This window comes from Vespa crabro, chromosome 19 (assembly GCF_910589235.1).
Source record: "Vespa crabro chromosome 19, iyVesCrab1.2, whole genome shotgun sequence".
NCBI lineage: Eukaryota > Metazoa > Arthropoda > Insecta > Hymenoptera > Vespidae > Vespa > Vespa crabro.
This window is the reverse complement of record NC_060973.1, coordinates 4,140,001-4,157,682: the sequence shown is the minus strand read 5'-3', so window position 1 is coordinate 4,157,682 and position 17,682 is coordinate 4,140,001. Positions and strand designations below refer to the sequence as shown.

General features: G+C 35.1%; 2 protein-coding genes across 5 annotated transcripts in view; one reads left to right on the top strand and one right to left on the bottom strand.

The window, feature by feature from the left end:
• Positions 1-260: 260 nt before the first annotated feature.
• On the top strand, positions 261-2,574 carry LOC124430909 (WD repeat-containing protein 61). Of its 2 annotated transcripts, none has more exons than XM_046978142.1 (8): positions 261-698; positions 852-920; positions 997-1,166; positions 1,252-1,490; positions 1,578-1,671; positions 1,813-1,906; positions 2,043-2,214; positions 2,413-2,574. In XM_046978142.1, the coding sequence occupies exons 3-8, from the start codon at positions 1,004-1,006 to the stop codon at positions 2,503-2,505; spliced, it is 855 nt and encodes a 284-aa protein (XP_046834098.1). In that variant the 5' UTR covers positions 261-698; positions 852-920; positions 997-1,003; the 3' UTR covers positions 2,506-2,574. The 2 variants fall into 2 exon arrangements, with proteins under 2 accessions (XP_046834098.1, XP_046834097.1); XM_046978141.1 differs by having other exon boundaries at positions 811-920.
• A 118-nt stretch (positions 2,575-2,692) lies between these two features.
• Positions 2,693-17,682, bottom strand: part of LOC124430908 — a 31,438-nt gene continuing 16,448 nt past the window's right edge. For 2 of the 3 annotated variants that reach the window (XM_046978138.1, XM_046978140.1), the window contains 6 exons: positions 13,610-14,236; positions 12,420-12,614; positions 9,561-12,303; positions 9,209-9,389; positions 8,818-9,094; positions 2,693-8,704 (listed from right to left, as the gene is read on the bottom strand). In XM_046978138.1, the coding sequence (XP_046834094.1) occupies positions 4,367-8,704; positions 8,818-9,094; positions 9,209-9,389; positions 9,561-12,303; positions 12,420-12,614; positions 13,610-14,236 (8,361 nt within the window). In that variant the 3' untranslated portion in view covers positions 2,693-4,366. Of the gene's footprint in view, positions 8,705-8,817; positions 9,095-9,208; positions 9,390-9,560; positions 12,304-12,419; positions 12,615-13,609; positions 14,237-15,997; positions 17,048-17,258; position 17,682 lie in introns of those variants that run through there. The other variant, XM_046978139.1, reaches the window with a different exon arrangement.

The window sequence follows — 17,682 nt, the reverse complement described above, 5'->3', positions numbered from 1 at the left end:
CGACAAAATTTTTCTTCGCGCGCAAATTCTCAAGATGGCTACGTTCAAAATGTTTAAACCGAGTAAGAAGGAATCCGTTAGATTAGATTCTTCGATATACGCTATTGACTCGCCATCTAGCGACAAAGAAGATTTTTCTGTTGGTAATATAATTTTTTAAAGGACATATTTTCATTAAAAAAATATATTGTTGGTAAAATTTAATTTATCATTTTTACTGATAGATGTCGGTAAAATATTAAGATACTTTCAGAATCGTACATATAAAAAGACCCAAAAGGGGCATTTTGTTCTTGCCAAATTTACGAATAAAAATTTCAATACGGATATTATATTTTTAATAAATATTATTATAAAAAGTGTATTCCCATTACCGTTGATATTTATTGTAGTATATATTGTAATTATATTATTTTCAATAATTTGAAAATATTCTTCTACCTTCAATATCTTTAAAAATATTAACTCGTATTTTCTAATTGCTATCGCGTTATTGTATTGTTTCAATTTTTGAAGGACATTTTTTATAAAATAAAAATCGATACTTTTCAATTATCAATTATAAAGTTGAGTGATTCAAGACGTAATACTTTTATGATATATTTTTCTTATACTTGGTCTATATTCATGAAATATAATCAAGCATAACCTCTAAAAGAGTATTTGACAACATAGATAAATAAGTTTACAAGAAAATGGTGAGAATATTTTTGTGATTAATTTTTGAATCAAATTTGAAATATAAACTAAAGAATATTATGATGAGTGTTTGTATGTGTGTATATATATATTATATATATATTATTTTAGTATTCATTAATTAATAAAACTGAAAATGCACACGAGGACAGTATTTGGACCTGTGCTTGGGGATGTCCTAAAAAGAAGAAAGAAGTAAATCCTGATAATGAAGATTCACGGTAATATTCTTTAATTGATAACATACATGTTGAATGTTATCACCTTATCAAAATGATATTGAATTTATTTTAACAGAGATTCTATGCAATCGAACGATGAAGACACAGTCGAATACGTAGTCACAGGATCTGTGGATGATGCCGTCAAAGTTTGGGAACATAAAGATGGTACTTTACAATTGAAACATAAATTAACCGGTCATTCCCTTGGAGTTGTGTCAGTGGCTGTGAGTTCGGATGGTTTAAGTATGTTATAATTAAATGACAAAAAAAAAATGTTTTATTCTTTGTAATACAATATCAGGATAATGATTAATAATCATATTTGTAGAATGTGCATCAAGTTCACTTGATTCAAGCTTAAAGATATGGGATTTGGAATCTGGTGAAAAGATTTCTAGTATAGAAGTAGGTCCGGTTGATATTTGGACAGTAGTATTTTCTCCTAATGATATATTTGTTGTATCTGGGAGTCATGCTGGTAAAATACATCTATATGGAACAGAAAGCGGAAAACAAGAGCAAACATTAGATACAAGAGGTGGAAAATTCACACTGAGCGTCGCTTATGTACGTACTTTAAAATAAATTATTTGTGTGTATATAGGAACTATTACATTGATTACAGAGCAAGTTTATATTATTTCTTATTTCTAGAGTCCTGATGGTAAATATATTGCTAGCGGTGCAATAGATGGTATTATTAATATCTTTGATGTTACTTATGGTAAAGTTCTCCGCACATTGGAAGGTACATTTAAGAAAGTAAAAACTAACATTTGTATTAATCCTACGCTCTCTCTCTCTCTCTCTCTCTCTCTCTCTCTCTCTCTCTCTCTCTCTCTCTCTCTCTCTCTCTCTTATAGAAAGATATATTAAAGTTATTTTTTAGGTCATGCAATGCCTATCAGATCCTTATGTTTTTCTCCTGACTCTCAATTACTGTTGACCGCATCGGATGACGGACACATGAAACTATATGATGTGTCAGTTTCCAAATAAATTAAAAAATACTAAATTTAAGAATTAACGATAATCATTATAGACTTTGTGCTATATTAATACTTATTATGTGCTTTTCTACAAATTTTAAATTATATTTTTCTCTTATATTTATTTTAGAAAAGATGCCAATCTAGCAGGAACCATGTCAGGCCATGCTTCTTGGGTACTTGGAGTAGCATTTGCACCTAATGGACAAAGATTTGTATCTAGCAGTTCGGATCACACAGTCAAAGTTTGGGAATTAGCACAACGTCAATGTCTGCATACATTTAATGAACATAATGATCAGGTATATGTATTACATAAATAATTAGAAATATTATTCATTATCTAAAAAGATATTTATATACTTAACTATCACTAATATGTATATACCTGCAAAATACATTCGCGTACCGTAGCATTCTTTATAATTACAAGTAAACTGTTTTTATGTATAAAGTATAGATTTAATCGAACGACAATCATACCTTATTATTTTTAACAGGTATGGGCAGTAAAGTATAATCCACAAAAGAACAACATTATTGCATCAGTATCAGAAGATAAATCAATTAATCTTTATAATTGTCCCATATAACATATTTAAATTATATATATATATATATGTATATATATATATGAAAATAAAAAAAAATTTTATCTATTACATGTTTTCTTTTTTTCTTTTACGAATTGATGTTTTTTATGAGATAGGAATTTGAAGAATTTTTTTTTTTTTTTATTATTATATCCAATAGTAAATATTTATAATGAAAAACATGAAATAGTAGCTAGAAATTTTATTATGCAGCACTTAATAGTATACAAATTATACTTAGATACCTGCCAAATGTAAAATATAATATAACAGAAATAAATGTTACTTATTGCCTAAGAAGAATAAAGAGACTTATTACACAATGATCATGAAAAATATGCAAAATGCAGAGAGAAAATTTATTTTAAGAAAAAAATAAAAAAAACCCCGATTATCCGAGTTGGAATGGTTAAATTTAATTAACCTGAACTGGAACAGGGCTTAATACTTATAAATGCCATTTAATAAGGGAACAAAAAAAAAAAAAGCAAAATGAAACTTTCCATATTACGCCAAACATTTTTCTTCTAATGGAACTGCAGATTCGCAAAAGAAGGAACGATGACACAATATAGAATGTAGTTATATTAATAGAAATAATATGATCAGAAAATGATATCAATGGAAAAAAAAAACAAACAATAAATTATATTCAAATATCATGAATTCATATGAAATAGATCTCTGTGCATATTTTAATACTAATTATATATATGTATATATGTGTATATATATATATATATATATATATATATATATATATATATTTATATATACTTTTAAAAAGGATGATATAACTTGATTTGGTAGACATATTTAAATATGAATTAATTTATCTAATAAGACATATGATCAAAATAGAAGCTGTATTGACTGTAAATTTATATAGAAGTAGACTAGAAACTTAGGGTGTATTATTTATAAAATTTTGTCTTCTCACAAATAATTTCATCTTAGCATTATGTAGACCACTAAATTCATATATATATACATATACATATATATATATATACATATATATATATATATATATATATATATATATATATATATAAACTGTACGACTAATTTACTATAATTTTCTTGCATGTTGAAAACACATCAAGTTTTGCCCAAATATATTCCATGTCACTATCAGTCTTCAAAAGTAATTAGACGATGCGCTCATCGAAATGAGTACATATTAACTATGATGGAAACAAAATACAGATCTAACTTTTCTCTTCGTTTTCACTAATTAAAGATGTACAGTAGCGTATCACCAGTGTTATTGTATAACATACATTGCTAACTTTTTTCTACAGTTCTTAATCACATTTAATATATACAAAATGGAATAAATAATCCCGCGTAATTACTAATATAGACGCTATATAATTTTATACTGACTTGTATTGATGGAATTATGTCATATTATATTATATACAACACACACAGAACATGAACAGGAATGGATTGTGGAATTTCCTGCTACTATACTTCTCTTCCTCTCTCTCTTTCTCTCTCTTTCTCTCTCACCATTTTTTTTTACATATAAAAAACGAATCATCATATGATCTTGAAAATAGTAAAACAATATAACGATAAATCTATATATATATATATGCATATATATATATATATATATATATATATATATATATGCATATATATATATGCATATGTATATATTGAGAAACGTATCAAAATATAAATACATTGATTACGACCACACGAATTATCCAGATAATAACTCGAAAGAATAAATCGAAATACTTAAAATATTAAAGCAACATGATTGCGAAATAAATGGAGCAACTTTTATAATGACTAGGTTTGCAACAATAAAAATTACTGCTACAAAACTCAAAATGATGTTTTTCTATACCGTCGTTATTCTCGAAGAGGCCGTGACTATGTCCGTTTGACTATCAGTTATTTCAAATTTTCCTTCAGAATCATCCGATTTACCCTTAACTATGTGCGAAGGAATGTCTGCTTTTGGATTGTAATTAAAGGGTGGTACGATAGCTGATGCCGGTACACGTCCATTCCCGGACATGATTGGTATTTGTGCAATGTCCGAATTAGGTGAGTCTACTGTTATAAATGAGCCAAGGCGTGACATACGCTTTATACTGTCAATTTCATTTCCAGCATCGCTTCCCTGTTGACGTCGTAAAATAACGGTATTATCTCCTTGCACGATGTTGTCCTTCTTTGATGTAACAGGATTAGATGATTTAACAGGTATCTTACATGGTGCCTCATTTGCGTTCATACCGCTCAAATCGCACGAATTTCTATACTTTACTCCATTGGTTTGAACGTTTGTTATCAATGGCTGTTTAGATCTTGACTTTTGCATGGACACCTTATGACTGTCATCTTGAGGAACCCCTTCGAACGTAGAACTACGGAACAATCTAAATGCGGGTGGTTTACTCGAAATAATTTGTCCGTCTATCTCTGCCGTACCGCTACCAGGTGTAATCCATTTTTTCCCATCCGATTTATCGGACAATTGTTTACTTTTATTTTCTTCTACCTTTTTCCATAGACTAGCAATTTTACTCGTCGCTTCCTTCGCCAATCTACGATTTTGTACGCCACTCGATGTGTCGGATATGATGCTAGAATTGCTGTTAGATCTCTGACCCAAGGGTCCTATTTTACGAAAAACTTTTCCATTATCATTTTGCAATGTACTTTGATTATTGGTCAAGCCTTTACTCGTTCCAGTTACTTTAGTACCGCTTTTAGGAATTCCTAATGTCGGCATGATCTTCGATACTTGCGGTTTTTCTATGCCATTTGCTTTAACACCCTTCGTCTGATACGTTTGATGAGATCTCACAGAAATTTTAGATTTCCCAACGGCTGGATGAATTTTCGTCGTTCCCTTTATTGGCTTGGCAATTTTTGTCTTTATAGGCGAAGCAGGTGAAAATACCGTCGGTGCATTTTCCACTTCTGGTTCATCCTTAGTGAATGTTCCCTGACGTTCTAATTGTTTTGTTGGTACTTCGACTTTAGATTCATTTTGGCTACTCGACGAGCATGCAGGCGTACTATGACGTTTGTTGGATCTGGTAAATGTTAACGAAGATCCTTTGTTCGGTAACGATGTCCTTTTACTCGCGGCATTAGCATTTTTTATTTTATTTTCGTAATTAGCAATGGCAGAGGATATCTTTGGACTAGTATTTGTTTTTAAAGTTGGTTCTTTTGTTGTTGTAGGAGGTGTTACACCTGGACTATTACTTTGTCTAAGAGCAATGGCCCTGGTTGTTCTAACAATAGGAGAAGTGTTACTACGTCCAATAGGAATAGCACTAATAGGAGTTGGATGTTTCAATGGAGATGACTGTGGAGTTGGTTTACGTGTAATTGGATTCGAATATAACGCTTTTCTCCTTCCGCGAATAGCTTTTGGACTTCCTGGTTCCGACTTGTCCGTAGTATTTGAATCTGCACTAACATCTCTACTACTACCCATTCCTGGCTTAATTATACGTGGACGTTTAATTACCTGACATTGTTCCTCCGTGCAATTAGATCCATTATCGCTCCCAGATTCTATAGGATCATTTTCTTCCGGTGCACGTTCTACGTCCGATTTATCCTTTTCTTCTTGAACATTGTGATCATATCTTTGCGAAATATCGGCTTGATTGGTATACGTGTCCATTAATCTTTTGGAAACTCCATTAACAAAACATAATCTTAGACTTTGTTCCGATCCGGATTCGTTCGATACTAAACTTAAAGTTTCTTGATCCAATAAAACATCATCTCCGAGAGAGACGGCATGAGCTTTACTAGATTCATTCAAGGTATTTAATACTATAGTAGCATTATGCTCCAACATATTATTAATTTCTTCTAACGCGATATTGTGGACGTTATCCGTGCCTTCCTTTTCCAAAGTATTTGCCGTTGGGTCTATGTCACTATCATCAACCTTTTGCATACACTCCGAATCATTTAACGTTCTTGTGCGATATCTTTCTTTATTTTCTTGATTTTCGGCACGTTTCTTTCTCAATGCCCTAGGCATCGGCAATTTCGTAAGCGTAGGAATGGAAGATTTACTAGCAGTTGCTGGATCTACAACTTCTGGATCCTTTTGTTGACAGGTTTGATCAATCTCTTCTTTGTTACTTACAATTGCATTGATAATTGGAAACGGATTTTCAAGTACTTGAGTTTGAAAACGTGCCCTATCCTCTTGTCTACGTTGCTTGGGTGTTAATTTGGAAAAAGGAGAACACTTGCCTTGTGTTATTTTATTTGGCGTCTCAACCGGTTTACCTTCCTGTTTACGTCTCTCTTCCTCCTTCTTGACGAATTCAGCGGCAATCGTATAAGTTTTGTATCTCTCCTTAGCTAAGTTTCTCTTTTGTTTAGGTGTTAAATGATTTTTATTCGATCTCTTTTTCGGAGTCGACTCCGCAGAGCTACTGACGCAATATTCCGAAGAAATAGTAGTAACTCCTTCGTCAGTATCATTTTCCCCTTCGTCGATAGCTTCTACCAAAGTAGGTGGCACCTCCTCTGTGCGTAATTCTGTATCTATGCATAGCGTATCGTTACAAAGGGTATCCGTGTTTCCTTCCATCGTCGATTGATCCATTTCATTCACTTCATTGAAAAGAGATGGAGGATTAATGTTTTCCAAATATTCACTGAGACTGTTGTTACCGCTCGATTGCATACCTTCGGCATATCGCATGCAAGTAATCGACAAAACATTAGCTACCGGCTTAAGTAAATCAAATACTGGATCACTCCCTGATAAAGAATGCGAATCGTGATCCTTATTATCTGCCACTTCCGAAGTAATACTCGCTACGCTTAACATACTGTTTTCCATGTCTCCGACATCGAACAATTCATCCATTACAGATGGTGGCTTAACATTTTCCAAATGTGAGTGTACACAATCGTTGAGTAAATTTTCTAAACTACCCGTGTGACTTTGTCCTTGATTCAATGCTCTTTTAGCTACAACACCAAGAGGCAAAGATTTCTTGCGACAATTTCGCGAATCAACGCCCGATTGATTCTTAGTTTGAACAGGCGGAAGGGACGTGGAATAACATCTGTCCCTATTGACATAACTTTCTGTATTGTCCGTAGGTCCAGCGTAACTTGCGGTCAAAGATAACAAACTTCCCATCGAAGATGGTGGTTTAATAGCATCGAGATCGATAGATGTCATACTCGTCGTTTCCATTTCATTTTGTTTATTTACCTCGGCATCAACAGCTTCTGCCAATTTAATCGCTTCCTGTTGAATAATTTTAGAATCTGTCATATTTACGTGCTCATCGTCTTCGCCTTCTGCGATATCCGACATGATTGTAGTTTGACCATCAGGGACGTCACTTTTGAACGATGGTACTATAGGAGCACTGATGCTGATACTTGGAAAAGAAACTTCATTGGGAGAATCTTCGTTCCATGTATCACTTAATATACTTTGTTTCATCGTATTTGAATCTCTTTCTCGTATTGCCTCGGTTTGTTGTACCAAAGTAGCTGTAAGCCGATCTAACGATGCGATCATGGCATCGGGATCACGTTGACGTCTATAAACATCTTCTTCCACACGTTTTGTCGTTTTATCAATGACATATGTCTCCTTCTCGCCAACGTCATCCTTCGTTATATTATCATCAATCTCATTATCTTTGAAGGAAGCTTTTAAATGAGTGTAAAATTCATCGTTTAATTTCTGATGCTTGATTATGGTACTACGTTTTCCCGCAATATTTTCACTCGCATTAGGAAGTCCTGTCTGTATGCATAATTCTAACAATGCATGTTCCGATTGTTCTACAGAATCAATGGAATTACTGCTTTCAGAATCTGTACTTTTCATTCTTGTCTCGCATATATTCTCTACAATTTCTGTCTCCTTTAATAATTTCTCTTTCCATTTCGTAGATTCTGTTACTTTAAGATCATTGCCAGAGCAAAGATCTATCTTGAAAGTTTTGCAATGCTCGTTCGAAAACTCCAATTTATCTTGCAAAGAATATTCGATATTAGACGTACTTGTTTCTTTACTACTAAGAGTTATATCTATTGTCGATGGTATAGTACGGATAGAGAAATTATCGTGATCCGTTACGCTAATTTCACTAATGTTACTGTTCGAAGAATGTTTCTGGATATTTTGAGATGCCATTGATTTTTCTTTGTCGCTTAATTCCTAAAATAATAAAGTAAATAAATAGCATAGAAAAGAAAAAGAAAAAAAAAAAAAAGAAAAACTAATCTTGTCTCATATGACGTTATTCTTTCTGTTTAAGATAGATTACATACCTCCGCCAATTCCGTTTGATCTTCTTTGGTTATCAATAAATCGTCCTTGAACGATTTCGTCGTATCCAACAAAACTGATGAATGTTCTCTCAAAGTATTTGTAGGCAGTGCTTTTCCAGTAGGTTCTGGTTGTATTGGATTAAAAGAATCAGTAGCAGAACCAATAGAATCATTAGATTCTACTTGATCCAACGCAATGCTCGTTTGATATCTCATTAAATTACTCTCTGCTCTTGGAAGTTTCTCAAAACTATTACCTATAAAGGAATGCCTATGTCTGCGATAATAAAAAAAAAAAAAGAAAAAAGAAATAATTAAATCAAATTATAAAGATCTTTGTATAATTGGTTAAGAGAAATAATGAGATATAACCAATTAATGTATTTACTACCTATTGTTTTGCATTCCAATGTTGATACAAGCAGCAAGTAGATCTTCATCATCTTCATCAACGTCACTGGCTTGATCTATATTTCCCACGTAAGACGTACCTTTGTTCAAAAATAATTCTTTCGAGGATTTAGATTCAGTATCAAATGCGATACTTTGATTAATTGGTATCTCATGCTTATCTATAAAAAACAAAAAAAAAAAAAAAAGAAAAATAAAAAAATAAAAAAAAAAAACAATATATATATATATATAATGTATGTATGTATGTATAAACGAGATAACGTCGATAAGAATCAAACAAGGTATTAAAGTCTGATGCACACAAACGTTTCATCATCGAGTTTACTTACCTGTTTTAACTTCGGTTGAATTTACTTTCGTAGAATTATCTTTATTATATTGACAACTACCTGGTACTGATTCCTGCCATTTTTTCTCTATAAATTTGCTCGCAATATCGAAATCTTGCTTTTTATCTTGATTAGTAAAACGATTATTGGCTTTCTCGATATTCATTAAAGATGAAGCTTTCTCGTTGTGCTCGATGTCATTTAATTTATTAGGTTCTAGCAATTTTCTCGATAAACTTTTTATTTTACTATCTTCTTGTAAATCGGAAGACGAAGCGGCCCGAGACGAATTCAATGAAATCCCACGTGGTGTGCCTTCCGTACAATACATTTTAATCGTGTCCTCTTGAATAAGACCTTGTTCGGTAGTCACATAATAAGCGGCATGTTGTTTCTCGTCATCCTCTACAGTTTGTTCGGCATATCTTATACTGTAATCCGTCGGTTGATCAAGATCAGTTTCAGCATAATTTCGAAACAGAGATTCTTCAGAATTATGACTCAACGTTGGTGAGATCGCATTTTGAATAGAATTAAGAGGATCGCATTGATGTAACAACGAATTGTCCGTGTATATGCGATCGTAATCCTCGCATTGATTACTCGAAAAATTATCAGGTACGTAAGATAGTTGCGAGGAGATATCAGATTTAGATTTTGGAATATCGGATCTATATTCAGAATTCTTACAAACAGTTACGTCTGTTTCATCCAAGACGCTGGATTGACTGTTAAATTTAGAAGTAGATGACATACTTTGATTGAGTAACGAAGCATTGTCTTCGACAGAAGAATGTAATAAAGTTTGCGAGCAAACAGCTTCTTGATCAGGCACTGATGACCATGATATAGTAGAAGTGGTCGAACGTAATTCACTAACGTTACCGAATCCAATATCATTAGGTCTGAGATTTTCTGGTATAGCATTTTTGTAACGCAACGTGTATTTCTTTTCAGACGAAGTCGCTTTTGGATTATCCATTTGTATTCCATTGTCGAATCCTGTCGCTGCGTGCAACGACAAGGACTGTTTACCTTGTGTCTCGGTCGGTGACATTCCATTTAGGACATGCCGATGAACCCTTTCGAACATCGTATCCGAATGTGTACTAGTTACCGATCTCATGGATTCTCTACTTTCGCTTCTAGAAACTCCATTGCATTTATTAGTCCCAGACGTACTCGATTGATTGTACAATTGATAAGAACGTAATCCGCGGTTATTAACAGAGAGGAAACTGTGATCGACCTTGAACGTGAATTTATCATCTTTATTCGTTGGTGAAGTACTGGGTTCTATATTGTCACAAGTTTCGGCTAAATTCTGATCAATCTCTTGTTCAAGAGCACGTTGTCGTCGAGCCGCGAGAAAAGGTAAAGTTGGTAATCCAAGTCCACGCGCGGTTGAATCTAATTGAACGATATTGCTACATCCAGGTCTGGCATTGAGTAAATTTTTTAACGCAGCACTGGAACCCATCGATATCATTTTGTGTTTCGAATGTACGAGACTACGTAACATGGGTACCGCACCCAAGGACCAAAGGAGACGTTGATCTTGTGGACATCTAGCTGAGAGATTCCAAAGGGCTCCGCATGCATTACTAACAACCGTGAGACTAGGCGATCGTAATTGTTGCAAAAGTACCTGCAAGCAACCCCTTTCTCGTACGATTGCTCTGTAATCTTCTCTAACTGCGACGTGACAGGAAACATTTCTCAATATACCACCGGCATTTTCAACAATGGCCAAAGTTTTCGACGGGGCATTGTAACTCAACATATCAACGAGAAAAGCAAGTGCTCCGTCAACGGCGCATATATCCACTTTGTTCGTGCTACAATGAGCAGATAAATTCCAAAGTGCCGATAATATCGACTTTAGGGTAGACTCTTTTCTACCCTCCATTGCGGCTTTCATTAATCCCGTAACAGCACCTACTTCTCTCAACGTTTGCTTGCTACTACTATCGGCTCGCCATGATAAATTTCGCAATACACTTGCCGTTACTTGCCTGAGATCATCGCTGGGACTTCGTAATTGCGAGACCAATGCTTTCATAAATTCTCGAAATGAACATAAAAGAGCCTTGTTATTGCCGTCGCCGAACGTTAAATTCGTCAATGCCATGCCCGCATATCTTCTCAAAGTTATACAATTTTGATCGTCGCATTCGCTACCATGAGCCAAATGATCCATCTCTATTAATTCGGCAACAGCATGAAGGCCACCGAGTTGGCACATCGCATGACGATGTGCCTCGTCGAATGATAATTTCATCAGGCCCGCTATCGTTGCTCCTGGATGTTTCTCAAGATCCGGTGCCTGTCCCGATTCCAATGACGTTCTCAACGATTGACAATAATCTCGTAATTGTTCGAGAAACCTGAGAACTCGGGCCTCCCGACGTCCAGCTCTCTCGTCGCTCTTAGCGTGTACAACATTGTGCAATGCACGAGACGCCCTTTCTCTCGTTTCTGGATCTTGTCCAGGAGCGTGAATCAATTGAACGAGTAAAGGTAGACAACCTGATTGTCTCATGACGAGACAGCTGTCGATAGAAGTGCTCATGGATAATAAAGTTGAGCTCATGTCCTCTCGACCTTCGGAACTTCCTAGCATGCTCAACAAATTATAGACGACGTCTACCTTAGCCCCCAATCTACGATGACCTTGCATTTCCGTCGAAGTACCGAGCATTGTACCAGAATTCGAAGAGAAACTCATAACGCTTGCCACGTCCTGCAATAATAACGTCGTCATTTAACAATCTCTTTGATTTATATTTATATGTATATACAAAAAAAAAAAATATATATATATATATATATTAGGATTACTGTCATACAAAAACTTACGTTATGAGTAGAGCTCGATGTACTTTGTTGATTGGAAAATCCCATTTGTTGGGTCGCCCATAAATCTCTTCGAATGGGCCAAGTTCCACTGTAGGAAGAGGGCAATAATCCATGACTTTGTAAAGAACTACCTGGCTTGTTTTCTTCCTCGCTACTGCCATCCTCGTTGTAACATTTGTTTCGTCTCACATAAAACTGCAATAATACACAGATATGCACGCATATAAACGCAATGACATTTAAATATTATACGATGCAGTTTCTTTCTTAGATATGTCGAGAATATCTTTTTTATGACGTCAAGAGGGGAGTAAAAAAAAGAAAAGAAAAATAATAATAATACCAATTGTCATTTACTTGTTTTTATTATTTCTCTGTATAATTTTCTTTTAATTTCTCGTTTCTTTTCTTATTTTTTTTGTCTTTTTTTTTTTTTTTTTTTTTTTTAAATGCATACCGTATGACTCACTCACATTCATTTCTCCAAAGTGCATCCAAAGAAGAGGATGAGTCGAATGTAAGAGTGGAGAATAACTTAAAGGCAGCCCATGTACGAAAAGAGAGGAAAGAAGAGGAATACGCCGAAGGGAAATGCATGCTTGTGTATATGTGAGGGAGAGACACGGGGGAGGGAAAAGAGAGTAGACAAGGAAGACAGACCAAGAGCCCAAGAGCGAGAGAGAAATAGCGAGAGCTCGAGTAAAATCAATACGTGCTACGTTAGTGAACGTGTATATACGGAATGTACGTGCGCCACGAGGCGCAGCTCGACAGCACCCTCTCTTTCTTTCTCTCTCTTTCTCTCTCTCTCTCTCTCTCTCATTTTCCAGGCTCCTTCATGAAACGACCATGAAAATGAATTTGCAAAAAATGTATCAATACTTAAAAAAAGAAAAAAAAAATCATCTAAGAGCAAATCGAAGATGATCACGGACATCCGCATACACACACACATACACATCCACATGCACATATGCATAGATACATATGAAAATAAGAAGAATTATCCCTTGAATATAGACACACACACATACACACACACACACACATTTTTATCACACGATTTATCACACGATTTTAATCTCAAAAGAAGCCTGAAAGAAAAAGACGATAGAGAAAAAGACGGGTGTTTGTACAAAGAAATAGGAAGAAAAAAAAAGGATAAAAATAAAATAAAGAGACAAATTTACCTCAGGACTGGAGGCGGACGATCTCCGTTCGTCTTCTTCTTTGATCTCAGGTTCCATGGCATCCTCTTTCTTAGTATCCTTGATAAAACTTGATGATAGGTAAGTAGATCCACGTAGATCAGCATCAGTAGCATCAATGAGCAAGTTCTTGGCAGCGGCTACTGATCGTACGGCCGCTGCCGCTGCCGCTGTTGTAGCCGTCGTGGCAGCCGTGGTGGTGGTGGTGGTGGTCGTCGTGGGTGCCGCCACCACCGGCACTGCCGGCACCGCTAAAGCGGCTGGACGTCTCGAGCAGCTTGTCTCCGGCTCGTGCGCCGCGACGACCACGGGGTAAACCAGGGCCGTACTGCCACGTTCAAAAATACGAATGGGGCGCCTAACACTTTGCTGATTATATCTGCTGCTAGCCAAATTGTTGCTACTACTGCTGCTACTACTGCTGCTACCTAAACCGCTACTACCAACGCAGTCTTCCAATTCGAATCTCTCGTACGAGCGATGAGGATCCCCTATCAATCCTCCTCTTTCTCCTACTCTTATAACACCTCCACCACCTCCACTTCCTTCTTGATTTTCCTCCGGGAACAAACCCCAAGTTTTTTTAGATGCTATCACCTCGACGTCCTCCTAAAGGCAAGCAAATATTCATTATAGAATTATTAATTTATCTTCTAATCTTTCACGCAGAAATTCTTTCTTATTTATTAATGATATCTTAATTGACTTTAATTTCCTAGATTTTCCCATATTCTTATAGATAAATTATTTTCAATCATCTATAATGTCATTTAACTTTCAATTCGCATACTTATATATTTATAATTAGTATAATAGAATATACGTGGTATAATATAATTATAGATCGTATTATAATTATATTAAGTAATAGTATACTATAACTTTCACGTTGTATTAGTTTTTAACAAACCTCATAAAAAATTCAATCATATGATATAATAACAATTAATTAAAATCATAGAAAATTGTCTGTTATTTGACAAACCCTTATCACTCATCACTCTTCATGACGTATTAATTGATAGAAATGCCGTGAAATTGTTCAGCAATTATGAGAAATATTCTAACAACGAAAAATCAATTGGAACGATCAATCAGACGATCTCGTCGACCGTCAAAACTCGCAGGATAAATCACAACTTTGTTCTACATTTTATTTCTTTTTTTTTTTTTCCTTCACTTCAGAATTATAAGAACTTTCTCAAAGGGAGAAAATTGCATGAAATAGAGCGATTTACTTTCTATTTACTGAACATGCTAGAGAAGAATCGAGAAAAAGTCCAATTTCCGTGAGCTACCATTCAACGCGCAGTTGTTAAGTGGTCAATTGGAGTTGGCGGGAGATTGAAATGAGAGTTTAAATGTGGCGCTTGACCTTGGATTTACCATCTACAGGTGTTACGTTGCGTAGATATCCGTAGGTATATTACTACGTATGTACTTTGAACGATAGTTCTTGCACAAAATGATATTTCAACATTTTACGTTTGATTTTATACGACATTATTATCGTCATTAAATGACGATAATAATTACGAAATTATAATCTATATAATCAACATTCGTTACAGCACAATATATGTTTACATATCTTGAATAGTAACATTTTCAACAACTTTAACAAGTTGAATCTAGGCCAATGAGAAACACATCAAAACTTATAAATATTAAGAAATATGACTGTCACATGAAATGGATTTACGTTTCTATTTGCAAATTCATTCATTCTCTTCAAGTCGCATAATATTGAAGTATTACATTGAAATGTTAAGAAATCCAATAGAGAAATTTATTGAATCCTACGTCATAATAATGTATCAACGAGTTTTACTCGTCTTCGAACGTTCGTGAAGATAGAAAAAAAGGAGAGCTATTAAAAATAGTCTGGTCGTTTGACGTAGCTATTGAGGGAGACTTTTCTGTGAGTAAAATGAAGAAGAAAAAGAAAAAGAGGACAAAATAACAGAGCATACCAATCGGTGATGCGAGAAAGGCGAAAGTAAGCCTGGAATTGTTGCATCTCTGTGTTTACGGGCAATGTACTCACAAATTAATAAGCATTGGCCCAGGTATAAGCCTCTTTTAGCTTCTTCAGACCGTATAATCGATCGAAAATTATTCCTCGTGCCAAGAAGATACTTTCTGATATATTTCAAGAATATATATATATATATATATATATATATATATATATATATATATAATCCTTCATTTACGAGAATAATTAATCCATCGATTTAATAGATCGTTTTCGTAATCTAACACAAAAGGCACACGATTATCTTTCCACTAAAGAATGATTTCTGCAATCCAAGAAGGATGTTACGTAAACATCACGGACATGTCGTTCGTCATTATAAGGACAATCACCTTGCAATCGCTAGTCCGATAAGTATCCCGTGTGACTTTGGAGTATCGTAAAATCGTCGAAGTTCTTCTAAAACGATCGTCATAAGATCTATCCTCTTGATCTTCCTTCTCTATAGCATCAAAAGCTTCCTTGTTTTCCATGATCAATCTCAAACGATTTCTCTTAGTCTTTACAGTCTTTGGATTCAGTGTATTGGTCGATGACACGAATTTCGTTGAACGTGGCAAAGGAATCATAGTATTGCTTGATCGACGTGGCGATGAACTTAATGATCCTTGACGAGTATCATCTGGTAGACCTAGCGAAGAAGGATTGATCTGATCCTCACGATTTTCTCCAGGCATCTTTTATCAACCTAATTTCCTTGCTGTTACTCTTGTATTATAGAAAAATAATGTCCCGGATAAATGATATTCGAAACAATTAATTCGATCTAACACGTTTGATTTAAACGTCACGATGATATCCAATTTCGTCCTATTTGTATCGATTCATTCGTAGAAACATCACAAATCCGTGTCTCTTCAATTTCCGAAGCTTTCTCTAGCACCTTCACCTCCTCTTCTCCTTCTTCAATCTCATCGTGCTCCATCAGACGTCGGACTGGGGCTCGACGCATGCGTCGAAGCAAAGATTTTCAAAATGTCCCTCTGCCATTTCAACAACCCCATTTTATAGCCTCTTCGCACCTTGTTTATTCTGATCTGTATACGCGAGCACGCGCGCATATGTCTGTATCTCTGCGTGTGTGGGTGTATGTATTTGTGTCTCTTTCTCTCCCTTTCTCTTTTTCTTTAATAATATTAACAAGGTCAATCGATCGGATTATAAAATTTCGTCGTCTTGATAATTAAATCGTCGACGATTTTACTCGCAGATTACTTTTTCCTTCGTTGAACATAACACGCATCGATGTCCCTTCTTAACGTTCCATTTATAGTCATACGCAGCAGCTGCCGCTGCTCAGGCTACGCTTTTACGATGGTCTTTGTATGCCAAGCGTAAAACTTGCGGGCCACGTGCTCGACGCAACATCCTCCATGAAGATCCTATAGGAAATATAACTTGAAGAATACTTGAATACAATTATATCATTAATGTTCAAAAGCGAATCTTTTTTTGATCCTTCCAAATGTTAACTAATGATTATTCAACGATTAATCGCACAATTCTTCTTGCACTATTAAATAATATATCGGAAATAACGAACAATGTGAATCCTTTTTAAACAATTAGTATTAAACAAGCAATTTCACGAACCAATAGCAAACCATATCTTTCATTAACTCGACGAAGCACACACAAAACGTTTTAGCACCAACGCGTTTCAACTCGGACGTCAACTCGAACGTCGGAGTTCTTTTTCTACACGACGATAACGAAAGAAGACGAAGAAGACTAAATTGAAAGGAATGGAAAAGCCTATCAGTTGTGATGGTATGTAGTGACTCAAAAGAAACGTCAGAGTGAATCGTCTATAACGGAAAGGATCGAGAGCGTGGAAGGTCGAATACGATAACGAGCTTGACCGCAAAGAAACGCAGCAACGTCTCTGTAACGTCAGACTGAAATAGCTTGAAGGACTTTGAATGTCGATCAACGAACTCGATTAATTATTATCTCTCTCACTCTCTCTCTCTCTCTCTCTCTCTCTCTCTCTCTCTCTCTCTCTCTCTTTCTCTCT